Source organism: Gekko japonicus, unplaced genomic scaffold, assembly GCF_001447785.1.
Source record: "Gekko japonicus isolate JY-2015 unplaced genomic scaffold, Gekko_japonicus_V1.1 scaffold563, whole genome shotgun sequence".
In the NCBI taxonomy this organism is placed as follows: domain Eukaryota; kingdom Metazoa; phylum Chordata; class Lepidosauria; order Squamata; family Gekkonidae; genus Gekko; species Gekko japonicus.
The window spans coordinates 382,511-402,644 of NW_015166439.1; the positions used below are offsets into that span (position 1 = coordinate 382,511).

Consider the following 20,134-nt stretch of genomic DNA (forward strand, 5'->3'; position numbering starts at 1 on the left):
TCTACTTTGTGAGCCACTGGCATTAAAGCTGTGAGCGAGTGATTTGGCTACTGCATCAGTTAGTTTGCCTCTGGAGCCCTCCTTCCTGAGTGAAGAGAAAAATATGTGAGCCAGAGGTTTAAAAGCTGTGAGCTAGCTCACACTAACTCAGCTTAGAGGGAACACTCCTGGTAACTGGAATGTGAATAGCTACATATTTTGTACTTCATCTATTACCAAGCAGCTTTCCTTTTTGGCACTCTGGTACTAGGTCTTCACTGATGGTCAACAAACCAGTTACTGATAATAGATAAAATTGTGTTGACCTCTATCTTTTTTACCTGACATGGGTGGCTTGCACCTTTAAGACTAACCTTTAAGACTAAGACTAACTGAGTGGTGGGTGTGGCCTTATGACACACTTCCGGTGATGGCAGGGGGTGTGGCATATGCTAATGAGTTATGCTAATGAGTTCCCCAAGCTCTTTTTCTACGAAACGACCCCTGCTTATATGTTTACAGGCACTATATTGAAATTCAGCTGACTGCACATTTTTGTGTAGAAGCATCCATTTATTAAGAATGTGCTGTGATTATTTAAACAGGGAATAAGTTTTATATAGTAGTATTTGTATAAATAGAAAATTGGGGTCTTCAGGGAACACAGTGTAATTTCTACAGAGTTGGTGATACAAAGCATAAAGAAGACTGAGCTCCGGTACCCATTTTGTTTTCTCAGAATAATTACCATCTTCACTCGTTAGCAGGGGTCATTTAGTAGAAAAAGAGGTGCAGGAGCTTATTAGCATAACTCATTAGCATAACTTATTTGCATATGCCACACCCCCTGACATCACTGGAAGTGTGTCAGAAGGCAACACCCACCGCTCAGGCTCCACTGGACTGTTTTGGATTGCTAGCTATGGGGGGGGGGAATTATGCAGATCTGTCCTCGCAAAGGAGAGAGAGCTTGTACCTGAATAAAACTTGGCCTTAAAGGTGCCACTGGACTGTTTTGGGCGAGGCTCTGCAATTTACCTGGCTGCTTCTTGCTCTGACTGAGGGCTGCTGGGAGCAGGGGGTGGGGCTTGTTGCATATGCCCGCCCCCTGGGCTCTTTACTGCCGGAGCTCTGCTCCTGTGCGCTCCTGCAGGAAATGACCCCTGCTCATTAGACAGAAGAGTGCTTGCTCTTCATTCAGGGGAAGCACAGGTGACGGAAGCCTGCCCAGCTGGGCATTCAGTTAGGGATGTGGGTTGTGGTTGCAGAGGACATTTGACTCCTAGGAACATAATGTTCCTCCTCATTAGTGGACTCAGTTTTGGCCTTCTTAAACCTAAGTTGTGTGTTACTTTGCACTGAAGTTCATTATTGGCTATTTTGTCTCACCATTAATTTTTCTCATAATGAATAATCCATTTACCCTTTATCTTCCTCTCTCTCCCATTTTGTTTCATACGTATGGTTGTCAGCCTCAGGTTGGGAAATACTAGAGATTTTTGGGGTGGAGCCTGAGGAGGGTGGGATTTGGGGAGGGGAGTAGGGTTGCCATCCCCCCGGTTGGGGTGGGGTTTCCCCCGATTTTGGGGGCTCCAATATGCTGCTAGTCACCCCTGAACGTCCCAGATGCTATGACGTCATCCGGTAGTGACGTCACGCTGTGGTAACATTATCTCATTGCTGACATTGTGGGAGACACTCTAGTTTTGATGGCAAAAAAACGGAGTTTTGCCAAAAGACTAGAGCATCACCCCCTGACATCAGCAGTGTGATGACATCATTTCCACTTTGCACACACAGCAGAATATCCCAATGAGGAGTTAGGAGCCCCCTGCTGGATCGGAGATAGGACCTGGCAATCTTGGAGGGAAGGGACTCCAACAGAGTAAAAATGCCATAGAGTTCACCTTCCCAAGTGGACATTTTTTCCAGGTGAACTGATCTCTATTGCCTGGAGATCAGTTGTAATTGTAGGAGATCTCCAGACACCACCTGGAAGTTGGCAACCCTATTAATACCATTTAATCTCTCCTTTTTACTCCTTTTCTAAAACTATATGTTGGCCCCAAAGGAAGATTTCCTGTGCCTTCACAGGGATGGTCACATAAGAAAAAGTAACCAATTGCTTTGTATCTTTCCGTCAATAAATATTTTGACTATTGCAGGGAAAGTGGCATAGTCTTAATCTCTGTCTGGGACAAGACTTTAGGGATGCCAGCCTCTAGGTGGGGCTTGGGTATCTTCCGGAATTACAGTTCATCTCCAGACTACGGAGATCCGTTCCCCTGGAGAAAATTGATACTTTGGAGGATGGACTCTATGGTATTGTACCCCACAGAGTTCCCTGTCGTCCCCAGGCTTCATCCCCAAATCTCTGGGAGTTCCCCGACCTGGAGCTGGCAACTCTGCCTCCCCCCACTCCCACACCCTGCTGAAGCAACATTACAGTTACTCTAAAATATAGTTGGCACATAGCATTGCCAGGTCCTCCCTGGCCACCAGTGGGGATGGAGGGTAGGTTTGCCAGATCCAGGTTGGGAAACTTATGGAGATCTGGGGGTGGAGCCTGGGGAGGACAGGGACCTCAGTGGGGTGCAATGCCACAGAGTCCACCCTCCAGAGCTTCCATTTTCTACTGGGGAATTGATCTCTGTAGTCTGGAGATGAGCTGTACTTCCTGGGAATCCCAGGTCCCTGGAGGCTGGTGCACCCCTTATGATATTTATAAAATCTGAAGGTGGTAGGCACCATTCAGAAGGCATTCTCTCCCCTGCCCAACATGCAAGAAAAGAATGGTGCTCTTCTAAAACAGACATAACTGTGACACATTCACATGGGTGTTCTCTAAAAACAGGCATTATGTGTTCTTTTTTTCAGAACTGTTGATTTTATTCATGTTGTGAATGTTTGCAGATAAGGGTCCTCTGTTAATCAGAAGAAAGTGACAGTGGAGTATCTGTATGGATATTGTTATGCCAACTTCTCCAGGAAATTCCTGGAGACCCAATCCAAGTTATCTACCAAGGAAAATTGGGTGTTTGTGGCTGTGCGTAAGTTCTATACCAGTCTATACAGAGGTCGGATGGCGAATGAGACGCTCGGCTATATCCCAGGAAGTGAGACAACACGCTAGTCCTTAAATAAATGTTGTCTTTACTAAAGGTTTTTCATCAGGCATACAAAATCGGAATCATACAAATTCATACAAGCTCCTTAGTTACAATAGTACATTAGAACAATTACAGCATAGAAAATAACAAAAGCATCAAAATGGGGATGACACAATGGGGCACGGCTATACTCATCTGAGGTCCAGCTGAGGAAGAACTCTCCTCCTTGGAACGCTGGGCAGCCGAAATGCAGCAGCTTGTGAACTCCAAGGCACACAGGTAGGACCAGCCAAACCACGTGTGAGCTCTCTGGGTCGCGACTCCGGAGAACTTAAGTAGTAGAGTCACTTGTAGCACCTTAGTGCACTGCTATGGGGAGGGTGGGTTAACCAGAGAGACAAAGGAGAGTTTCTCCTTAAATAAACTCTTTTTGGGGCATGTGCTATCCAGCCATAAACTATCAAACCCGTCCTCTAAACTATCACTACTGGATGAAGAGGGGGTGACGAGGGGATGACGAGGGGGATGACGCTCTCCTGAGGGGTGGTGGCAATATGTAGATCCTACTCCTACATCAAAGGTGCCTTTTGGCAAGGTGTGAATCTTCCGTTCCCATGGACACCCTCTTGATTTGCAGATCTGGTTCCTGCTCCAAAGCCATAAACGCTATTGTCTTTAGATCTCCAAACCAGATTAAGGGAGTAGGGTCACTTGCTCTTTCCATTCCAAGAATGCCGGGGTTCGCTGGGGATTTTCCATAGCTCTCCAAGTGGGTGCAATGGCGCGGTGTCTTCTCCATCCCAAAGAGTCATGGGATACATTCCAGGGACGCACATGGTCCGTATGTGCAACGGCAGGCCCAGGCCAGCCTATTTCTAGGCAAGCATGAGATGCAGAACAAAGCAACACACAACATACAGCAATCCCTGAATACATATTGCATAGGTATTCATGCTAGAGACACACATAAGCAGCATCACCACTATACAGAAATACAAACATAAGCTCATATCGATACAATATGGACAGGCTGCGCAATGACTACTGAGGGATTGTAGGCCTAGAGTTTCTCAGCCTGTGCTTATAGACACCTCTCCTCAGATCATTCATACAAGAAAATGTCATTGTAGCTTTAACCTACCACTGAAAGGGAGTAGTTACAGCAAAATAAAACAGATAGGCAGTATCTCTTACCAATACAATGATATTTGTGTTTGAATTGGGGGTGGTGGTGAGGAGTGTATATACTACAGAACTGTCATATGTCTTAATGTTTTGGTTGTTCATGTGCCCACAGTGGTGGTGTTTTTTAATGGCAGTTACCTCACATTACATTTTAGTTTTGGGATGTCTTATCTAATGTCTCCTCTTTTAAAAGACTCCCCTTATTTAGTTTCTTAATTCCAGGACATTCCAGTTTCCTTTTTTAATTGGATTATTTATATCTTTTCCTTCCATGTGTAAAATACACCTACAGGCCAGATTTCAACAGGTTAAAAAACAAAATTTACCATTACAATAGAACATTATAAAGCCAGCATCATTCTTTTTAGTAGTTCAAGGCACGATTAGGATATACAAAGTAGCCTTTTGCCACTTTACATGATCATTGTGAAAAATTTAATCCCATTTTTGTTGCTGGTATTCTTGATCCGTTTGTTTTTTTCAGGAAATTTTACACTGTTTTATATTATTTATATACTATATGCCATTTATACACAGATGATGAAAAGTATCCATTGGTTTAATTCCATTTAATTGTGTCCATATGGTTAGGGGAGAAATGATGAAAACAGTTCACCCTGAGAAGGCAGAATAGCTTCTGCACAGGTTATCTGCCCCAAGTTTAAAGCTGTTAGGAAGCCCCCCCCCCCTTCCCACAGCATTGTGGTGCATTCATGCATCCCTTGGACTTTCCCTAGTTTTTCTCTTTTCTTTCTCAAACCTGGGCCCATTACGCACACACATCTTACTGCAGATTTTTAGAGCAGTAAGCCTTTAATTTTGATTTTGGATTCTGTGCCCGCCTTGTGCACCATTCTTTTTCCTCTGGGGTATTTATTCTGCAGCTACAATTAAAAAAACCCCACACTATTCTAAATTGGGGTGGCACATCATTTGTGATGTGTGAGGGATGGTGCCCAATATTTTTTTAATTTTCGCAATTGCCCTATTGCAGCTGCGTAATAGCATCCAGCAAACACATTTCATTTAAATCCTCATGGTTCAGCTTTTGCGCATGCATTTTAGCATTAGTTCGTTGAATGAAAGGGAACAGAAAGGGACACAGGCAAAGGGGAAAACCCATTTTAATGTTAGGCTTCCAGAGACTGCCAAAATGGTTCCCCCCACAATTTGTTCACTAAAGCATGAAAGGGAAAAATGTTTTCAAAGTGTTAGGCTTCCCATCCCAGTGTCTGTCTGTCTGTCTGTCTGTCTCTCTCTCTCTCTCTCTCTCTCTCTTTCTCTCTCTCTCCATCTCATGTCAATTTCATTCTGCATTGAGGATCCCACCGATTTATTTTGTTGGCCTGCAGCACTGAAATCTTTTTTTTTTTTTTTTTGCACTGGGGACACTGCTGTTTGCTTCCTCTCCAATCCCCCTTTCAAGTCAATACCAACGGGAAACTAAACCTTGTGCAGCTCCTTTTATACTTCCCCCTGTTGTTTTAATTTTTTTATTCAGCGATCTGAGACTAATGATAGTCTCTAATCACTGGACTCATGCTGCTTTTTAAAAAATATTAACATTTTAAAATGGGGGGAATGGAGCTTGTACACCGATGAGGGGGGAGGATAGTGGAAGGTACAGAGTGGGTAGAACGACCTTGATGTGGGCAGAGAGTGACCTTTGAGAGGCGGCAAAAGGACATGGGGGAAACCTGAGGGAATCTGTATGCTTTTTAATTACCTTTGGCTTGAAAGCAAAACAACAGAAAAATCAGCAGAAAGGCTTTCTCAGAAAACCAGGGGAAACAGTGACCAGAAAGCGAACTGAGCACTGAAGGGAGGAAAATCAATGCAGAACGAGAAAGAAAACCTGATCAATATGCATGGTGAAAGCGAGGAAGAACAGCCATGCATAATAAACCCTGGTTTGCTCTGAAGGTTTGAGAAAGATCACAGTAAAGCCTGAATGGCTGCTGTATGGGTGGGGAGATTTGGATTCCTCATGGCAGCCATTTCTTCCTCCTGCCTCAGTCTAGAAGAGGTAGGGATAGAATCATAGAATTGGAAGGGACCTCCAGGACAGTGTTCTCTCTAAGCTGAGTTAGTGTGAGCTAGCTCACAGGTTTTTAGCCTCCAGCTCATACATTTTTGTCTTGGCTCAGGAAGGATGGCGCCAGAGCAAACTAATTTATGCAGTAGCCAAGTTGCTTGCTCACAACTTTAATGCCAGCAGCTCACAAAGTAGAATTTTTGCTCACAAGGCTCTACAGCTTAGAGGGAACATTGCTCCAGGGTTGTCTAGTCCAACCCCCTGCACAATGCAGGAAATTCACAAATACCTCCCCCTACCCCCCAGTGACCCCTGTTCTACACCTAGAAGATGACAAAAAACCTTCAGGGTCCCTGGCCAAACTGGCCTGGAGAACAATTGCTTCCTGACCCTGAAGTGGCAATCAGTTTTTTCCTGGGTGTGTAAGAAAGGATCTGCTCTAGGTTGGGAAGTACCTGGAGATGGGAGTGGAGCCTGAGGAGGGGAGGGATTTCAATGGCCATAGAGTCCTCCTTACAAAATGGCCTAGATTATCTGAATTTACAGCTTTCATTTTATTAAAAAGTTACCTTTCCATTGCAAAACTATAAGAGAAAGCATATCTCAACAACAGAAAGAGCTAGAGACACACTTAAAAAAAAACTGCATTCAGAGAACCTGGTACACCTATTAATTATATCTAATGATATTCTAGGGCTGATTTTTAAAGACAATTACAAAAGGCCTCAAGAGTGGCTCCTGCTGGAGACTGGGGTAGGGAAACTGGGAAAACTTGCCATGTGGACCCCCCCTCCCACGCTTTATTAACAGCTGCAGCGGCAACAAGGAAACCACACAAGCTTGTTCTGTGTGGAAACTACCCATGTCAGAAAACATGCATTTTCCAATCTAAATAGCTTGTTCAGGCAATTCAGTAATATTTCTGTGCACAACAGATTGAGAGTTCCCACTGGCAGTAATTTCTCTACAACTAATCCACCCACAATCCAGCACTACTTTAAGCACACCAAAATCCACTGAACAAAATGGGTTTAAGGCTGCAGTCCTCATACACACTTAATATAGGAGTTACCTGCACCGAACATAATGGGACTCACTTCCATGTGTCTATGTGCTGCATTATGTCTTTTGTCTAGCTAACTCAGGGTAAGTGGGTGTCATATTATGTAGCTGCCTGACCTGTGTTCATTTGCATTGTGTTCTGTTGTTGTTTAGACCATGCCTTTTGAGTAACTAGTTGTCGTTGAGCACCATTTTTCTGTTTATCATCTACAAGAAGGGGGACCCGCGATACGTGGGGGTGGGGGGAGGAGAAGCTCCAGGGGAGGAGAAGGAAGCAGCCGCTGGTGAGCCTTCTCCCCTGCCCCCCGTCCCCAGCACCCACAGCGAGGCACGTGCCTCTCCAAGCCTTCTCCCCCTCCCCCCCAGCGGCGGTGGGAGACCTGAGCTCGGCTTGCCAAACTCCCCCCCAACAGAGTTCCCCCCCGCCAGCCCACCACAGAGGTCCCAGAGCGTTCCCTGCACATGTGCAGGAAACGCTCTTTTACTTTTGGGGGGATTTAAATATCCCCCCTATATTTTTTGAAGATGACAGATCCTCATAATTTATTGGGTTTTGTTTCTTTTTTATTTCTTTTGTTTTTGTTGCTTTGTTTTTCCTTTCCTTTCCTTTTCTTTTGCTGTGGAGGGGTTAGGTCTAGCAAGCTCAGAGTCTGAATCTGCAGTGAAGTGCAATCTGAACTCCAGCCCTGGAACCAAGATGTTGCTGGAGAAGGCTTGCCAGCTGGAGCTAGTTGTGCTGTCTGTCCAGGTCTTGCACTGCACACTCTTTGCAGGACATAATCTCATTGCCCTGGGATGGCCAGCAACACCTCTCCTCCTCCTTCCCTCTTCCCACCCCTCTGGCGCCAGGTGGCAAACCATAAAGATCTTTTGCAGACTCAGGACATTGCATGAAACTTGCCTCATGACAGGCATCTTGAGGTCGTATCTAAATTTGGCCGGGCACTGTGTGGGGCGAGGGGAGGGAGTCCAGGATGCTCAGAAGCAGGCTGAGTGGGCAGGCAGAGTCCAGATGTTCCTATTGTACCTGTTTAATCAGGTTTCATGTTTTCTTCAAGCAGTGGGAAAGTCCAGGTAGCCTTCCAGAGTCATCTGCTTTCCTCCTAAATATTTAGTTTTTACAGCTGCACAGTTTGTACAAGTATTACAGAAATGCAGCAGCCGGAATCCAGTTCTTTAGTAATGTTAGCTAAGGCTCCATCTTCCCTGCCCTCCAAAATGGATTCATGAGATGACTGAACATCAGCATGGAGTCTATGCTTTACGACCTGCAAGAGAGGATCTCACTTTTTCTTCCATCAGACTACAATTTTTTGCAGCTGGGAAATTTAATCCCTCCACGTATACTTCCCCCATCCCCCTCTGAGCCTTCTGCTAACACATCACTAGTAGAGTGCTGTATGGAATGTACTTGTATGAGTGTCAGGGACACCTGTTGGATCAACCTTATGATATCACTAACAACGTAACTCTTTCCCTCCTCTCTGTGCCATTTTGTTGGCTTTTTTCTGGCCTGTGCACTTTCCCTCTCCCATGATGGAACACACATTTCCCTTGATTTAAACAAAAGTGGCAAATACGGGTATTATTATTTCTTTCTCTCCCCCTCCTTCCATTGCTTGGAGAACCTGTCATATCTGTGATACTACTGGCATTATACTGAGATTAGTGTAGGAATAATATGTGTAAGAGAAAGTCTGATTTTTCACTGTTTGAAATGTCTTGAGTATGGCTACAAGTTAATACTTTTAGTAGAAAGTGTGTGGCAGAGCGAGAGTGAGAGGGATCTGTCTGTCAGATTTTTTATCTGCCCTTCCTCAGAGGAGCTCAAAATGGCATACATCAGGGATTACCAAGCTTTTTCAGCCTGTGGGCATTTTTGGAATTCTGACAGGGTGGTGGGTGCAACCACAAAATGGCTGCCACAGGAGGTGGGATCAACCACAAAACGGTTGCCATGGGACGTGGAGCAAACCACAAAATGACAAGAAGTGAGGTTATGCATATCTCTGCTAGTGGATCTTTGACAGTTCTGTTTAAGCTCTGTTTAATAGGATGCCTTTTAAATTTAGCATGTTGTGTAAAAATATGTTCTTGCATATACTCAAAATTATACATACTAAGCTAGCTAAGAAACTCTTATCTGGCAGGATCTGTCTTCATTTTGTAAGCATCTAATGCACTTACAAAACAGGAAAATGAAAAAATGCTTATTTTTTACACAAAGTAACAAACAGAAAAGGACAGTTACAAGGAGAAAAAGTTAGTAGAAACAAGTGGGGATCTGCAAGAAACTTGCTGGAGCAACTATCCCATTCCCCCCCACACCGCTTCCCCCCTCCCCCTACTTTCACTCTTTCTCCCTCCTGCCACCCCCACCAGTCCAAAATCACCCAGTGTGTTTCCAAAGCAAGATGGGGATTCGAACCTGGGTCCCGCAGACCCTACTCTGGATCTCTAACAACTATACCACACTGGCTTTCATAGGGTGGCTGCCGTTGAATAGTAGCAAGCAGTCAGGCCTAGTTGAGCCATGCAGGTCGAGTGGTATCAAGTCACTCAGAGGTAGAGTTGCCTGCCCCCGACAGCCATGACTCGGCGCAATGTACCCAACATGATGACGTCACACAGAAGTGATGTCATCACGCCAGGGACATTGTGTGGTGACACTCTGGTATTTTGGGGGAAACTATGGTTTTGCCCAAAATACCAGAGCATTGCCTTGTGATGTCCCCAGCATGATGATGTCACTTCCGCGTGATATCATGTTGGGGACATCATGTGTGGTGACATTTCCCGGCCCCCCACTCCCAGAGAGCTCCCACCCACCCACCCTGCCAGCAAAGAGGTAAGACCTGCTAACCCTACTTAGAGGTTGCTGCTAGGGCTCGAGTTGCCAACCTCCAGGTGGGTACCTGAACATCTGTCAGAACTCCAGCTGAACTCCAGACTGAGCTAGCATTTGCCACAATGCAACAGGTGCTGCTGGGCACTAGTAGGCTGGCACTGGGTTCTGCTGCTGGGCAACCACTACTGCACTGGTTATGCTGTCCTGCAACCCCCCTCCCCCTTGTTTGGATTCTGTGCTTTAAATCAGTCCTGTCGAGCTTACCTTGCATTTGCCACAATGGCACTGGGTTCTGCTGCTGGGCTCTAATAGATTGGCACTGGGTTCTGCTACTGGACACCAGTAGGTTGGCATTGGATTCTGCTGCTGGGCACTAGTACATTGCTTGGTTCTGCTGTTCTTGCAGAAATGTCCCCCCTTACTTCAGGGGTTCTTAGATTCTCAGATCTGACCTTAGTCCTGTTGGGTTTTGGCACTGCCACAGTGGCACTGGTTCTGCTACTGGCCTTGCAAACATGCCCCCCATACACTTCACTTTCAACTGCAGAGATTCTCTGAGACATTCTGCTGGGTTTGTATTGCCTTGCTATTCTCCCCCATTGGAAACAATGGAGGATGGGGGCACCCTCTTTGGGTGCCCATAGAATTGGACCCCCTGGTCCAATCTTTTTGGAACTTGGGCATCCTTTTGGGGAGAGGCTCCAGCAGCTACGCTGCAAATATAGTGCCTCAACCCAAAGCCCATCCCTCCCCCCAATCACTGCATATACCCTAAGAGATTTGCCATTGACTATAATGGCCCCATAGGGTATAATAGTGCCAAATAAAGCCAAATAGTATTCGGGAATCTTAATTCGGCTATTTAATAGATGCTCTGATTTGGTATTCGGCTTAATAAATACCCGAAAAATGCTGAAAAGGCATTATTCGGGTATTTATTTGGCTCGGTAAATACTGAATGCACACCCCTATGTCAGAGAGAAGTGAAAATATATTTTGCTAGTCCAAATGCTGGGGTCAGGAATACTGAAGCACCATCTCTCCACTGTGGCCTGGAAGCGCCTGGGAATTAACTTCTTAGTGAAGAACTCTCAGTGAATGTCTGATCAAAAGTCCTCATGGTGGCTATGTGGTGGATGCAAGGACTTTGTAAAGTATCAGTCAAAGGTGTTGCAGAAGGAAAGGTCAGAGTACAAATGGTCAGGTTGAAAGAAATGTTCATAGACAAAAGGTTCTTGCCTTTGACCATCTATGAGGATTGTTCACAACCTCAAAGGCAGCAACCTGAATTCTACTCTGATATTTAGTGCATTGATAGGAGCTGGAAAACAAAACTTGCAAGTGCCTAAAGATCCACTGAAAGCAGCTAATCATGGTGACACCTGCTCTATCTGGTGCAAGGCTAAGCTTCACAAATATATTTTTGCAGCTCAATTTACAGGGCTTGGTTTTAACATTGTGCCTCCTTTCCATTAAAAACGTGTTTCTAATTAATGAAGAGTATTTTTTTTTTTACAGAAAGTGACTACTGTAACTTTTGTCACCCTGTTACCTACAGACATTCACAGCCTGGTGCAACTCTCACTTGAGGAAGGCAGGGACACAGATTGAGAACATTGAGGACGATTTCCGAAATGGCCTGAAACTCATGCTTCTGCTGGAAGTGATTTCAGGTATGCTGCTTCCCATAGAGGTTTTATCTTTGGTGGTGTTGATTGATTCTCAGAGAATGCCCCAAACACCTAAAAAAAACCCCAAACAAACCCATATACATACAAAAACAGATCCAGTAAATATCAGTAAAACAGTAAAAGCAACAATAAATAGTGGATAAAATGATAATAATAAAGATCTAAAACAGGAGCAGAATTAAAAACCAGTGTCTAAAATATAAAAGAATCACAGCAGGGAAAATATAGAATAAACAGGTCTTCCATTTTTCTCAGAAAACCAGCAAATAATGGTGCCAGTAGTAAGTCTGGGAACAGAATTTTAGAGTTTGGCAACAGCTGCAAAGAAAGTCCCCTCTAAAGTCACCTCAGAAAGTGAGTTTCAGAGGGTAGCTATGCTAGTCTGCAGTAGAAGAACTAGATTCAAGTCCAGGAGCACCTTACAGGCCACCAAGATTTGGGAGATTTAAGCTTTCGAAAGTCAAAGCTTCCTTTAACAGACTCTCAAAAGCTTATTCCCCAAAAATCTTGTTCATCTCTAAGGTGCTACTGGACTTGAATCTAGCTCATAAAGTGAGGGAACTTTCAGCAAGGCCCTACCTGCTGACTTCAAATCCCAACTAGGTTTGTAGAGGAGGATGTAGACCCTCAGATACTTTGGACCTGAGCCATCTAAGGCTTTACAAGGTAAAAACTATGGGTCTTGGAAATTGGGAGCCAGTGCAATGCATAAAGCCCTGGACAATTTATGTCAGAAAGAGGAAAATCTATAGAGCCCTGATGAAGAAAGTTGAATGTAGTGAGTACTGAGAAAAAATTGAAGGGAAGCTCCTGCAAGTAGGGCAGGGGGAAGAGTTGTGTGCTTTCCTTTGTACTTCTTTTTTAGACTAAACAGGTACTCTAAAAATCATGTTCACTGAGCTTCGGCTTCCTGTTTCACTTACATCACCTCAATTTTGGCCCCTATGTGTTCATCAGATTGTGTATATGCAAATGCTTTATTCACAGAGACTCACAAGAAAAGAGGACAGCTACCACTAGCAGTGAATAGAAGCAGCAGGATCTGGTCAGGACTGAGCTGCTCAGCAGCACTGTTGGAGTCACACTGTTCTACAACTGGCACTATTAGCTAAGGAATGGAAGTGTGCTATAGTGTGCTGTATATATGTTAAGCTGTACTGTTCATTTGTTACTTCTTTAAAAATTATGTCCTGGCTTTCAGTATTACTCTAAAAGGAGCTTACAGCAGGAAAACACCACCTTACAAGAAGGATCAGTAAACAGGAAAGCATGTTTACCTTTGAATCTGGACCATCTGGTCTGAGAAATGCTTGTCATTTGCAATATCTGCTCCTCCCATCACAGATGCTCAGATCTTCTGCATATCTAGAAATCTTAGTTTGCAATGCCAATCTAGAATGGTCCATGGGGTTCTAATGACAGTCTTTTTTGGAACTGAGAAAGATGGGGAAATTAATTTTCCTGTGTTATCAAGAATATACAGTTTTGTGTACAATAGATGTGAAGGTGGACTTGTGTCTCCTTTTTCTTTACTTCTTCCCTCCCAGGTGAACGGTTACCAAAGCCAGACAAAGGCAAGATGCGCTTCCACAAGATTGCCAACGTCAACAAGGCCCTGGACTTCATTGCCAGCAAGGGGGTCAAATTGGTATCAATTGGGGCTGAAGGTGAGGATCAGAGCTCAGGGCTGGTTCCCCAAACCAAGCATGGATTGGAATGAGAAAGCACCAGTCCCCAGAAGTTCAAAGTCCTCACATCTTCTTTACTTATTTATTTAGCATGTGTGTAGCATTTTTCCCCAGAGCACTTCATGTAGATTATTTCACCAGTCATCACAACAGCCATGACAAGCAGACCACTGGTATTTTCCACTGTGTGTTACAGACGAGAACCAGAGGTAGTGGCTTGCCTAAAGTTATCCACTGAGATCATGATTGAAGTAACATTTGAACTGTTGCATCAATCCATAGGTCCCTCATCCAGCATCCTGTGTCAACAATGACCAGTTAGATAATTTTGGGAAGTAAGACATTAATGCAATAATCTGGTGCCTCTGAATCATACTTGAGTTTTTAAGAAGTCTTGTGGACATGGCCTCCAGACCCAGCAATGTTAATTTTGAATCAGTCAATTAGCCCTAGAACATCTTTTGTTAATTCTATTGGACTCTGTTCTTCAGGACCCCCCCCCAGTTGGTTCATGCTTGAGTGTGTGTCCAACATATTCTGCAGTGAAGATGAATGCAAAGAATTCATCTTCTCTGCAGTCTCCTTATTTTCCTTTAGTAATCCTTTGTACACCTTTGTCTTGTCTGACCATTTAAATAAAATCACATGAGTTGTTTTAATGTTTTAAGTAATATGCTTGTTTTTCCTTGCCTTCTTGGCTCACAATGGACATTCATATTTGGGCTCTACATAAACTGCTACTAGGGTCCCCAACACAGTGCCCGTGGGAGCTGTGGAACTTGCCCACACCTTTCCTGGTGTTTGCCAATACATTGCATTAGAACAGCTCTAGGAAGACTACCAGGAGTGCTGAGGGAATCGCTAGGTATTGCCTGCTCTCTCCTCTTAGAAATATGTGAAAATACTTCTAACAAGTCAAAAAGGAATTTTAGATGGAAATGAAAGAAAATTAGACTTAGAAGGCATGTTCCCATTTATGGCCTCATTTAAAGCATCTTACCTCAGTATCTGAAGAAGTGTGCTTGCACATGAAAGTTTATGCCCTGAATAAACCTTTATTGGTCTTAAAGGTGCCACTGGACTCAAACTTTGTTCACCTCAGTTCTGTGAGTGGTAGAGAAGCAGGGGCATTCTCTTTGCTGCCTTCTCTCTCCCCTTTCCCAATCTGCTTTTGTCAGTCCAGGCAGATGCTGCTTTTAGCTTGCTCTTTCCACTTTTAAGAAGTTCTTCCATAAGAACATAAGAGAAGCCAATGTTGGATCAGGCCAATGGCCCATCCAGTCCATTCCTCCTTCTTTTCCAGAAATTGTGGATGGGAACCTGAAGATGACTCTGGGTATGATCTGGACAATCATCCTTCGGTTTGCTATTCAGGACATCTCAGTGGAAGGTAAGCTTGGCAGCTGGGCATAGACAGAGGGTTTTTGTCTCTTGTGTCATCCCAGTTTACATCCCCAGTTCCCAAATGGAGTGTCCTGGAGCATAGAGATCATATTGTGCCTCAAGGTGCCTCTTTGTCTTTCTCTTCCAGAAACCTCTGCCAAGGAGGGGCTGCTGCTATGGTGCCAGAGGAAAACAGCTCCCTATCGGAATGTCAATGTGCAGAATTTCCACATTAGGTAAAGGGTAGGCTTTAGAGGTAGCATTGCCCAGGGATGGTAATGCATGTACTTTCAGGTTAATGGTCCAACAACAGCACACACAAGCTGTGCGCACTTAGAGCCCACAGAAGGACTAATCTGAAATATTTGTCATCTGAGATGAACCATCAAAGTAATGCCTCCCTTCTCCTCCTGAGAAAAACATGATAGTAAACTGAATAATGGACAGTTAGTTACCATACCTTTCAGAGTTGTGAGGCTAAAATGATGGAAAGAAGAAACATTTATGTTGCCTTGAATTCCTGGGGGAGGGCAGGATAAAAAGATTTGATAGTGCAGATCAACATGGCTACCCTGTCTTCTGAAACTATATGAATAAAAATATCTCATGCCTTAGATTTGCAGTCATCTGAATATAATCTAAACCATCATGTTCCATCTGTACCTTGTGTCTAATAGCCACTAATGGAACTCTGCTTCTTATGTTTATCCAATCCCCCCTTGAAGCTGTCTGTGCTTGTAGCTGCCACCACTTCCTTTGGCAGTGAATTCCACATGTTAATTACTCTTTGTGTGAAGAAGTACTTCCTTTTATCCATTCTAATCTGACTGCTCATCAATTTCATTGAATACCCACGAGATTTTCGACGTGGTCTCTGTGCTTCACACCCATGGGATCCAGTGCGCACGCGCTGGATCGATCGGTGCTGTAGCAAGCTCTTTTAACGGATTTTCGCGGCCAGTCCCTCGGGCATGTGCAGGAACCCCACCGCGCATGCCCAGAGGGGTGGGCGCGGACATCCCGCCAGTTCCTTTCTTACCGCTGCGTTGAGTAGACCTCTTTTTCGTCAGTCAGATTGGTTCGCTTTTGGCTATTTGCCTCACAGCTCTTAGGAGTTATTTCTTATTTTGATTTTCCTCTCTTCTCTTTTTATTTGTTTGTTCTTCTAAAAAAACCTTTTTTTTAAAAAAACACCTTTATTTTCTGTTGAGGGGGAGTCTACTGATTACCTCAGGCCTTCGGGCTATCCCCCCCCCCCAACATTCCCTCTTCTTCGCTTTCTTTTATGGAGAGGAAGTGGGGATTTTTCAATAGGTGCAAGGGTTGCGGCAGCAAACTTGCTCCGCCCGACCGTCATACCCTGTGCATTTTTTGTCTCGGAGAGTCTCACCGGCCAGAGTCCTGTTGTCACTGTGCTCGTTTTTCTAATCAAACGTGGAAAAACCGAGCTGCACGCCTTAAAGTAGCGCTGCTTGAATCGGCCCTTACTCCTGCCTCTTCCGCTTCCACGCCAATCAAGAAGAAAGCCAAGGCAAGTAAAGATCATAAGTCCGCGAAGAAGGGCACCTCAAAGTCCCTTAAGGCGGCGAAGAAGGAGAAGGAAGCGGTGTCTGCACTGAGTGATGCCCCTATAGTGCTTCCCGCTCCAACGGCAGTATCGATATTGGAGGCCCAACTCCCTCCACCGATACCGACCATCCAATTACTTGATTCCCCCATCCAACAAGTGGAGCGTCCGTACTCCGACATCGACAAGGTGGAGCTCCTAAGTCACCAAATGGGTGCAGAGCCTTCTCCCTCTCCTTCGACTTCGTCGGCATCCATGATTTCGGAGGTTCCCGATGTCGAAACACGTCGGTACCGACACACTTCTTGCAGTACGCAACGTCATCCTCCGCATCTCCATGCCCAATCTGACAATATCGATGACTGAGACTACAGGGACGGTTCTCACAGACAGACTATTGCTTTGTCTCCCAGACGTCCACGGTCCAGAAGTCGATCCCCCTGAGTCTTCATGCCCCCTCCACCACCAATATCGTGGGATCAACGACAGTTGAGGTACCTGTACGGGGCGTATCCACCTTCCATGCCGTGGTTGATTCCGCCGGGCTATTCTGATTGGGATCGCTACTCGTCCCACTCTGTTCATAGATCCAGGTCGCCCCACAAGTCGAGACCTTCGGTATCTCTGTCTCATCCTCCTGCAGACGATCCTTCCCACCATAGTCTGGAACCAAGTCGTCCTCCCAACCCTCAAGTCACTCCAAACCCTGTCGTTCCAACAAAACCCATAGCCTGTCAAGAGGACACTTTGGTCCAAATACCAAACCAGGACTCCTCTGACTCCATGGAGGAAGACTCTGATACGGAAGCATCTGAGGCTCATACCTCTCCTGACCATAAATCTCCCAACCAGGATGTCGCTGAGGACCTACCCATCTCCCCATCAGACAACCTTACGTCATACACAGATTTAGTCAAAAGAATGGCCCACTCTTTAGGCCTCTCTGTCGTCCAGCAACATCTGCAGGCAACAGATGCCGTTTTTTATATAGTCCAGCTTGATACCTCTTCCACCTTGGCATTGCCCATGTCTTCAGTCCTTTTGCAGGCAGCAAAGGCACCATGGCTAAAACCCTCGTCAGCCCCAGTGTCCACGAGACGACTGGACCACATGTACAGGGTCCAAGAGGCAGATGCCGAATTCCTATTCTCGCACCCTCAGCCAAACTCGATGGTGATAACATCTTCCTCTAAATCCAAGAGGACACACTCCACTCCTTCTGACAAGGAAGGTAAGAAATTGGATGCCTTCGGCAGACGCTTCTACTCCTCAGGAGCATTAGGAGTCAAGGCCACTAACTACCTGGCCTGCATGAATAGGTATCAATATACTCTTTGGGAACGGTTTTCCGAACTTCTAACCCACCTCCCAGAAGACAAACTCCAGGCAGCCAGAGTCATCCAAAAGGAAAGCATGGTGTTGGCAAAACAACAGCTCAACACTACTAAACATGTCCTCGAGGCATCCTCCAGAACGATGGCATCTGCAATAGCTCTTAGTAAACATTCCTGGATCCGCAGTACTAATCTGCCCGTGGATACTAGATCGTATGTGGAAGACCTTCCATTTGATGGCCAGGGACTTTTCAATGCCACTACTGATTCTACTTTACAAGAATTAGATAAGAGCATAAAAGCTTCTCGAGCTTTAGGAGTGTCATCCTCTGCGAGGCAACAATACCCTCCCCGCACCTGGTCGAGATCCTGGCAGAGGCGTACCCCAAGCCGACAGTCTCTGGTCACACAATGGAGACCGCGAGCATCTTCGGGAGGCCAAAAATCCGCCTTCCAGAAGCCAAGATTCGGTTCCGGGCAACAATCTTCCCGCACCAAACAGACCAAACCCTCCAAACAGGGTTTTTGACTTCCCAGTTACCGAGTCAGCTCAAACCCGTCTGTCACCTTTTCTTCAAACTTGGCATCACATCACCTCAGACAAGTGGGTTCTCTCCGTCTTGACCCGAGGCTACAAAATCCAGTTCCTCCAGAACCCCACTACTCCGGTCGTCGTCTCCACGCCCCCGTCCCCACCTCTCCTAGAGGAGGTGTCTGTCCTTCTGCAGAAGGGAGCCATCGAACATGTACCACCACACCTCCACAGATTGGGGTTTTATTCCCGATACTTCACAGTCCCTAAGCGGGATGGAGGCGTTGGACGCATATCAGATCTAAGGGAACTGAACCGTTTTGTGACCTACCACCGCTTCCGCATGGTGTCCCTACAACAGATCATGCCATTGCTTCAGAAACACATCTGGATGGCCACCCTCGACCTCCAAGACGCGTACTTCCACCTTACCATCCACCCCTCCCACCGCCAATACCTACGGTTTGCGATTGGTCAACAGCATTACCAGTATACGGCCCTTCCATTTGGCCTGTCCAGCGCCCCAAGAGTCTTCACAAAGACTATGATTGTGGTTGCAGCTTTCCTCCGTCTCCGGGGTGTCTCCATCTACCCATATATCGATGATTGGCTTCTGGTAGCGTCTTCCAAGAACGCCCTGGTCTCAAACATCACAGAAACTCTGGCACTATTGGAGAATCTGGGCCTCCAAGTCAATCGACAAAAGTCTCAATTGTATCCGGTCCAGAGAATACAGTACATAGGCGCTATACTCGATTCCAAGACATGCATGGCTTACCTGCCCCACGACAGGGCTGCAGATATCATTTCCTTAGCCATCATTGTCCGTACCCAATCCTCCATCACTGCCTTCCAAATTCAGAGGCTGCTTGGCCTGACGGCTGCAACTACGTCGGTTCTCGTCTTTGCCAGACTCAAAATGTGTCCTTTACAGCTCTGGTTTATCCGCAACTATGATCTGTCGAAAAACGCACACATCGTCCTCCTATCCCCTCTTCCCAGCATACGGGACTCGTTACTTTGGTGGACTGTCCCTTTGAATATCCTCCAGGGAGCACCCTTCCACCCTCCGTCACCCGAAGTCACCATAACAACGGATGCTTCCCTGACAGGATGGGGTGCACACTTCATGGGCCTTTCCATTGGAGACAAATGGGACGTGCAGATGAGGAAGCAACACATAAACTTCCTAGAACTCCTGGCTATACAACACGCTGTCACCAGCTTCCTACCTTTAATCAAGGGAAAATGTGTCACGGTCCTAACGGACAACACCACGGCGCTATCTTATGTCAACAGACAGGGAGGCACCGTTTCCCTACGCCTCTGCAACCTTGCCATCCAACTGTGGGAGCTTTGCATCGCCAACAACATTTTCCTCATGGCCACTCACATTCCTGGACACATGAATGTGCAGGCAGACCATCTAAGTCGAGCAGGACTCAGTCTTCATGAGTGGGGGATGAACCCAACATACCTCCTCCCAGTCTTCCACAAGTGGGGAGCTCCCCAAGTCGATGTCTTTGCCGCCAGAAACAACAAAAAGTGTCCTCTGTTCTGCAGTCGAGGAGGCAAGGACCCACAATCTCTGGGAGACGGCCTCCTTTACCCTTGGTCCACGGGACTTCTTTACCTGTTCCGTCCCTTACCTCTGCTTCTCAGAGTGGTCCGCAAAATACTCAGAGACGCCATGGACTGCATCTTAATAACCCCATGGTGG

At 45.8% G+C, this 20,134-nt stretch overlaps 1 protein-coding gene across 1 annotated transcript in view; it reads left to right on the forward strand.

The window, feature by feature from the left end:
- Positions 1–20,134, forward strand: part of ACTN3 (actinin alpha 3) — a 53,441-nt gene that overhangs the window by 19,144 nt on the left and 14,163 nt on the right. Inside the window, exons 2-5 of the mRNA XM_015411943.1 lie at positions 11,778–11,892; positions 13,458–13,577; positions 14,902–14,988; positions 15,130–15,217. Coding sequence (XP_015267429.1) covers positions 11,778–11,892; positions 13,458–13,577; positions 14,902–14,988; positions 15,130–15,217 — 410 coding nt within the window. The remainder of the gene's footprint in view (positions 1–11,777; positions 11,893–13,457; positions 13,578–14,901; positions 14,989–15,129; positions 15,218–20,134) is intronic.